Raw genomic sequence first — 8,293 nt, 5'->3', positions numbered from 1 at the left:
GGGGGGGGGGGGGGGGGGGGGTCTTTTTTAAATCACGGCACCTCCCAGAGTGCAGGGGTGGGCTTCCTCTTTTCTGGAGCGTTCACCCCAAACTCTATAGAAATTGAACATGTTATTCAGGGGAGGTGTCTTTCAGTCCAGACAAGGTTTGATTGTTTTACTATAGTTTTTATTAAAATTTATGCTCCTATCACCAATGCAGAGAAAAAGCGCTTTTATGAGAAAATTGGGGAACGGTTGGGTGATTGTGGGTTTGAGGATTATGTTTTTGTAGGTGGGGATTTTAATTGCACTGAAAACGAGTTTTTAGACCGTAATCATGCAGAGCCGCATCCAGCAGCCCAACATGCTCTGCHGCAGCTGGTCTCATCTAATGGTCTGGTGGATATATGGAGAAGGATGCATGCAGGCTCCAGGCAGTACACATGGACCCACATTAAAGAAAATAGAATTTCTTTAGCCCGTCTTGATCGTTTTTATTGTTTTAAACACAATTTTAATGTATTTAAAACATGCTAGATTTTACCGGTGGCTTTTACAGATCACTCTTTGCTTTTAGGTAGTGTTTTTTCAAAAACATTTTACCTAGAAGCGCTTACTGGCATTTTAACTCAGCCTTAACTTATGATCGGGGTTTTAAGTAGGTTTTAAGTTATTTTTGGATTGTTTTTAGACAAAGAAAGTCTGATTTTACCAGTCTTAAACAGTGTTGGGACTACGGAAAAGTACAGATAAAACTGCTGAGTCAACAGCACACTCTGAATGTCACCTGTGACATTACCAGATCTATCAGAGATCTGGAGATAAACATCGTGCAATTAGAAAGACTTAGTGAACTCACAGGAAATCGAGAGCATATTGAAGCTCTCAAATCTAAAAGAATAACTTTAGCAAACCTGCTGGAGAGTAAAGTCCAATGCGCATTGGTCAGGTCCCGGATCCAGAACATCATGGAGATGGATGCTCCCTCTATAGCTTCTTTTTCAGCTTGGAGAGGAAGCATGGGCAGAGGAAGCTGATCCACTCTTTGATGTCAGACACAGGGAAGCAACTGAGTGAACCAGGTGAGATCAGGAAGAGGGCTGTAGAGTTTTACCGTTCTCTATTCCACAGTGAATACAGGGAGAACGAGGAACTGTTCAGGGAGTTCTGCAACGAACTACCCCAGGTCTCCGAGGATACCAACTCTGACGTGGAGCGCCCCCTGGGGCTCCAAGAACTCCACACAGCCCTCTTCAGCATGCAGGGCCAGAAGTCCCCGGGCATAGACGGGCTCACAGTTGAGTTCTACAAGACCTACTGGGACATTCTGGCCACAGACCTGCTCGAGGTGTACAATGAGAGTCTGTCCACTGGTTCACTCCCCTTGTCCTGCCGCAGGYCGGTCATCACCCTGCTGCCCAAAWAGGGTAACCTGCAGGACATCAAGAACTGGCYTCCTGTGTCACTCCTCTGCACCGACTACAAYATCCTCTCCYWGGCCCTGGCCACCAGGCRGGGGAAAGCTATGGAGCAGGTCATCCACCGGGATCAGACRTATTGCGTCCCRYGCAGGTCCATGGTAGATAACATCTACCTGATWCGGGACSTTTTGGAGGTRTCCGGTCCATTAGSTTTAAAAACTGGCTTGATTTCATTAGATCAAGAAAAGGCATTTGACCGCGTTGAACACAGCTTKCTKTGGAGAACCATGAGGGGGTTTGGTTTTAGCGAGGGTCTCATTGCCAAGATTCGGGTACTGTACAGTGACATTGAGAGTGTGCTGAAGATCAACGGTAGCCTGTGTGCTCCTTTTAGGGTGTGTAGAGGCGTTCGACAGGGCTGCGCGCTCTCGGGAATGCTCTACGCACTCTCCCAGGTACCCCTCCTCCAGAAAATACACTCGAGTGTTCATGGTCTGGTTTTACCTGGTTTTAATAACAGTATGGTTTTATCTGCCTACGCTGATGATATTTTTGTTTTTATAAAAAATCGACAAGATGTCAACATTTTAACCAATATCACAGAGAAATTCTCTGCACTGTCTGCTGCGAGGGTGAACTGGGAAAAAGTGAAGCCCTGGCAGTCGGCGAGTGGTCTGATGGGCTCCCAGTTCTCCCTCGAGGTCTTACCTGGAAAAGAGATGGTTTTAAATATCTTGGTGTTTTTTCAGGCAGCAAAAATGTTGTTAGTAAAAACTGGGAAAATGTCGAGCAAAAAATAAGAAATAAAATGTCAAAATGGAAATGGCTGCACTCTCAAATGTCATATCGACGTAGAGTGCTAGTCCTGAACAACCTTGTAGCATCACAGCTGTGGCACAAGCTTTCTGTCCTAGACCCACCACCTGGCCTGCTAGTGAAAATACAGTCAGAAATGGTCCATTTCTTCTGGACTGGGCTACACTGGGTGCCACAGTCTGTTTTGTTTTTACCGAGAGAGGAGGGGGGCCAGGGCCTTGTCCACCTGGCCAGTAGAACAGCTACATTTCGTTTACAGTTTTTACAGAAATATTTAACAAGCTCTCCTGTGTGGACAGTTGTGGCCAGTTACATCCTCAGACATGTTAATTTTTTGGGCCTGGATGCTGCTCTGTTTTTAACTGATTTTAGTCTTTTAAAGTTAAAGGGGTTGCCTCAGTTRTATCAGGGTGTTTTTAAATCCTGTGCTCTTTTTAAATTGAAAAGAGCAAAAACATATAATTCTCTGTATTGGCTTTTAGAAGAACCTTTGGTATGTGGAGCGAGACTGGACGTCCTTGACAGCAGCGTGCCGGGACTGTCTGAGGCATTGTTCAGGTCTGGGACGGTGACCCTACAGCGTCTAGTGCAGGTAGCCGGCCCAGAGTTTTCTGACGTCCTGGAGGTTGCCTCGCTGCTCGGGGTCCGGTCCACCAGACTTGTAAAGCGCTTCCTAGAGCGACTGACAGAGCGACTGACGGCTGAGGAGAGATGGCTCCTGCAGCTACAAACAACAAAAGAGTGCCTGCCTGACCCGAAGGATCTGTTTCCGGACGTGGTCCTAGATCCAGGCTTCGAGCAAGACAGTGGGCCCCTACTGCGGAGTGACGTACCAGTAATGGACTTATGTAAGGCCAGTCCAAAGGCACTGTACAAATGCAGTGTCAAAATCATGAACAGAAGGACTCTTGATGGAAGGCCAAGCTGTGTCTGGAGTGGCAAATTTGGAGAACTGAAACCACAGTGGAGGACTTTATACAAGCCTCCAATAAAAAAGAGGACTGGTGACCTACAGTGGAGGATCCTTCATGGCGCCATTGCTACAAACTCGTTTTTATCAGTCATCAGTCCTGGGGTTTTAAARGAGTGTCCGTTTTGCAGTTTGTCCGAGAGTGTTTTTCACGTTTTTATGGATTGTACACGTTTGACTGGTCTTTTTATTTTTTAGCGAGATTTTTTAGCCTTTTTAGCATYGTTTTTACTAGTTCTATTTTCTTATACGGTGTGCCTTACAGTCGAGCCACAAGTTTTAAATCCCGCCTTTTAAATTATTTAATTGCAGAAGCAAAAATGGCTATTTATAAAACACGACGTGACAAGTTGCAGGATGGACCTCAYCTTGATGRAGTGGCTCTGTYGAAATGTAATGTCAAGGCCAYGTTYAGGTTAGAGTTTTGCTTCCACAGAGCCACTGGAGATCTAAATAGCTTCTTGAAATTGTGGGGTTTCAATAATGTATTGTGCAACATTTCTGAGGAAAAAGAATTAGTTTTTAACAAACTGCTAGTGTAAATATTTTTTGTTTGTTTTGTGTTGTTTTTTGTTTGTTTGTTTTTTCCTGTTTGTGTATTTAATTGTGTGAAGTCTATATTTATTTTTGGCAAGATAATTGTTAATAAATGTTTTTGTAAAAATCAAAAATCTTCTTCTTCTTCTTCTTCTTCTTCTTCTTCTTCTTCTTCCTGTGAGAGGAGGGTGAGTGGAGAGCTGAAGAAGAGTGAGAAAAAAGTGAGTATTTAACCACTATCTTGCCGTTTTTTCTTACTGTTTTTTCACTGAGTGTTTATGTTAATTGTTTAGTTGTGATTTAGTGTTAGTTTTGTCACGTTTTTTAGGGTTGTTTTGTTTGGGTTCGGGTGTGGCCGTCAAGTGTGCCTGGCTGGCCGGCGTCTGACGACGCTATGGTGTCTGGTGGTGGGACTTTCTCTACGCTGACACGGAAGAACGGTGTCAAGGTGGGCGCTGGTTCTCCGTGCAGCGTGGAGGAAGTTTGTTTCGCTGTTGGGGAGGTGATTGGACATGGGTCCATTAGATCCGCAGCTCGCATGAACGGAGCTGTCGTTTTGTTTGTTGAGAAGGTCGAGCAGGCTCACCGCTTGGTGGAGGTGGGCGTTTCTGTGAAAGGCTTGTTTTTACAGGTGACGCAACTAACATTGCCCTCAACTAAAGTTACTTTATCAAATGTACCTCCGTTCATAAGTGACGAGTTTTTGATTAAAGAGCTGTCCCGATACGGTAAGGTAGTATCACCGGTGAAAAAAGTACCCTCTGGGTGCAAATCACCTTTACTTAAACATGTTGTCTCCCATAGGAGACAACTGTTTATGGTATTAAATCGAAAGGATGAGGAACTCAACCTTAAATTTCATGTTAGAGTAGATGATTTTGATTACATCTTGTTTGCTACATCCTCTAGCATGAAATGTTTCGGTTGCGGTCAGGAGMGYCACATTATTAAAATGTGTCCCGACAGGGCTGGGCCGGCCCCGCCGAGTGCAAAGCAGCAGCCCGCTGCTGCTGAGCAGGTGGGGAGCGGACCTGGTAAGGCTGGAGCAGCGGAGGATCCCGCTGCCACGGCTGAGGATCCCGAGGCGGCTGCGGAACCTGCAGTGGTAGCGGAGGAGCCCACTGCAGAGGAGCAGGCGGGAGGTACTGTTGAGGTGTCAGGAGTGGAAAGTGTGAAAATGAGTGNCTTCTTCTTCTTCTTCTTCTTCTTCTTCTTCTTCTTCTTCTTCTTCTTCTTCTTCTTCTTCTTCTTCTTCTTCTTCTTCTTCTTCTTCTCCTTCTCTCGCCTGCTCCCTTTAGGGTTCACCACAGCGGATCATCTGCCTCCATCTCACCCTATGCCCTGCCTCCTCAATACCACAATAACCACAATATGTCATTAATACCAGCCAAGCCTAAGGGAGAGTTATATACTTTTTGTTTCCAAAACAGCCGTAGATGTACATCCAGTAACTACATTTTATAAATAACACTTCTTAAGCTAAAAGTAAGGCAACAGTATTCAGATGGTTTAATCTAACTCCAGCTTGCCAGTTGTCAGTCAGAGCAACAGCTGCAGCAAGAACGCTCTCAAATAAGACTTTAAATTTACCTCAAGTGCTTGAAAGATAGCTTTGCGATAAGAAGCCAGCTTGGTGTAAGAAGCCTGGTTGAAGAACTTGGAGAATGCTGTGAGGGAGTTCAGTTTGTCGGCAGAAACCTGAAAAAAAAAAGAGATCACAATCACAGATAAATGCACAAGCRTTTTGTTGTCGCAATCCGTTTTTTCCATTTGTCTGGTTTTCTATCTCTACCTCAGAGAACTTGCCATCTCCAAACCACTGCAGCCACCTCATGCCATGGCTGGCCTGTCGTTTGCCAGTGGCTCGCCAAGTCACCACGATTCCAGGCCACCAGGAGAAGCCCTTGATCTTTCCCCAAACTAACTCACCAATTCCAAAACCTTTGTTGTCCTGCAGAGAAAGGAGGGAGAGAGATGAAACAAACCACTTAGTTAATGCAAAACATGACAGTGACATTTGGAAGCCACCTTGAATTATGTAAAATCAACTTTTTTGAATTTTATATCATATTATTATGTTATACTCATAAAAAAAACATCAAAGCCTTGCTCTGACTCATTCATGCATGTTTGAGAAATCCTGCAGTGTTTTTATGAAGCCATGCTGAGGAGCAAAACGACAGGTGGGGACCAGAAACACCTCTGGGACGTGTCTTTAAGCTGAACTTCTTCATGTTAGAGCGCACCCCCTGCCCCCCTCCCCACACACCCCCGCCCATGACTCCTGCAGGCTCTCGGCAGTAACAGAGCAAAAGTGAAAGTGAAACTTAAGCCTGAAACATACTCGCTCCGACGCCGACGGGTCGACGCGCGGTCACGCGGTCGATCGGCAGTCGTTTTCGCACAGACTTTTCATAGTAAGGGTGTATACTGTCCGCTGCTCTCCACACTACTTCTCACTCAGTGAAACTCTTTTCAGATTCAAAAAACAGTACCTTTGAGGAAATGTATTTTCAGATGCCAAGTAAACTGCATCATAGCTCATGGGTGAAACAAACCACTCCCCCAACCCCCAACCGGTGACGGGGACAGGACAGAAGCAGAAGGTGGTTCTTAAAGAGACAGAGGCCAATTTCAAGGCGTTTAGAAAAGGAAGTGATGAGAAGATAAGTTTATTTTCTATTTAAACATAAAAACAGCATTTTAATAACAGCTAAAGGTGACATAGATACTTTATTATGGTATTGTTTTTAAATGCATGCCTGAGAAACACATAATATTGGCCCTTTAAATTAATTAACTCCAAAAATTATGATTTTCTGAATGTTTAATTAAAATCCATCCAGTGGGTCATGAGCTACTTTACTGACAGAGTTAACGCTAATCGTTAATGGCAACGTTTTAAGTCCAGATGTTGGGCAATCTATCCGAYTACAGGTTGGGGAGGACTTTCAGCTACTACCACACCACATATTAGCTCAATACCTTTAATACTGACTGAACTGGAACAATTGTAGTGTTTTCTAAGGTTGATTAAATGTGGCAGCAATCAGTAGTTCTTTGAGTCAACCTGTTTAGTGGTTTTTAAAAAGATTTGGCTACATAACAGCCAGAATACACAGTCAAAAACATTCTGTGAGGTACAACTTCCACAAGAACCAAAGAAAGCACAGCAGCCCAGACAAAGGCACGTTAAATGTGTCTGTGTAGAAGTAACACAGTCATAGATGTGTCTCTCCAATCACATGCAGTGTGTWTGTTTTACAGAGCCCTGGTCCTGATGACATGAATAAACCTACAGAAACAGAGCAAACACAGCCAGTCTCTGTGTGCTCGCATGGCCACCTGTACTAACACAGAGCCAGGTGGACAGGCTCCTTTAAACGTCTTACTATCCTCTTTTTACTGCCACCAAACAATCCACTTCCCCTTTCGAAAAGCTTCTTTCTGTTTGACAGCTGTCTGATTGTCTTATTCTAGTGAAACTAATAAACTCTGATTTCAAGTGAATGTGATTGTTGTGATAACAACAAATTTAATCTATTTTACATGTAATGTAAATTGTACTGGCAACATTTAAGAGTTCTAATATGTTTTTGTTTTGGTCAGTTAGCAGAGATTAGTTAAATATACTACATAAAATACATAATGTCTGTTAATGACAGCATGAACAGTAAAAAGATGTAAATAAATTTCCAAAAGTTAATCATGAAATGCAACAATAAAGTTGCTCCCTCGTTTTCTAAAGTGTGGTGCAAACTTGTGTTGTTCTTCAGAGAAATAAGGAGATGGAGAAGCTGAGAGAAAGTAACTTATTTTTTTTATTAAGACTGTGTGTAATTCAGTAAAACATTWTTAGGAATCATAATGTGTCACTGACTGCATACAGTCATGAAATTTGAGTTTTTTTGTGACGATAAAAAGGAGGAGTCTTAAATTTATGCAGTCATAAGTGGAAGAACACACGGCCACTTTATTAGGTACACCTTGCTAGTACCAGGTTGGACCCCCTTTGCCTTCAGAACTGTTTTAATCCTTGGTGGCATAGATCCACCAAGGTACTGGAAACATTCCTCAGAGTCTGGTCTATACTGACATGACAGCATCACATAGTTGCTGCAGATTTGTCAGCTGCACATCCATGATGTGAATCTCCCGTTCCACCACATCCCAAAGATGCTCTATTGGTATAAGGTACCAAGAGTATGGTATATAAGGCAAGAAATCCCACTTATTAAACCTGACAGGGCACACCTGTGAAGTGAAAACCATTTCAGGTGACTACCTCTTGAAGCTCATTAAGAGAATGCCAAGAGTGTGTGAAGCAGTAATCAAAGCAAAAGGTGGCTACTTAGAAGAATATAAGACATATTTTCAGTTGTTTCACAATTTTTTGTTAAGTATATAATTCCACATGTGTTAATTCATAGTTTTGATGCCTTCAGTGTGAATTTACAATTTTCATAGTCATGAAAATAAAGAAAAATCTTTGAATGAGAAGCTGTGTCCAAACTTTTGGACTGTACTGTGTGTGTGTGTGTGTGTGTGTGTGTGTGTGTGTGTGTGT

At 43.3% G+C, this 8,293-nt stretch overlaps 1 protein-coding gene across 1 annotated transcript in view; it reads right to left on the bottom strand.

Annotated features, from left to right (window-relative positions):
• Positions 1-5,316: 5,316 nt before the first annotated feature.
• LOC106527836 (DNA (cytosine-5)-methyltransferase 3B) overlaps positions 5,317-8,293 on the bottom strand; it is a gene marked incomplete at both ends in the record, with an annotated part of 17,647 nt that continues 14,670 nt past the window's right edge. Inside the window, 2 exon segments of the mRNA XM_014022830.1 lie at positions 5,317-5,424; positions 5,519-5,677. Coding sequence (XP_013878284.1) covers positions 5,317-5,424; positions 5,519-5,677 — 267 coding nt within the window.

This window comes from Austrofundulus limnaeus, unplaced genomic scaffold (assembly GCF_001266775.1).
Source record: "Austrofundulus limnaeus strain Quisiro unplaced genomic scaffold, Austrofundulus_limnaeus-1.0 Scaffold344, whole genome shotgun sequence".
Lineage (NCBI taxonomy): Eukaryota > Metazoa > Chordata > Actinopteri > Cyprinodontiformes > Rivulidae > Austrofundulus > Austrofundulus limnaeus.
Note: the sequence above shows the minus strand (reverse complement) of the source record. Positions and strands in the feature narration are given on the sequence as shown.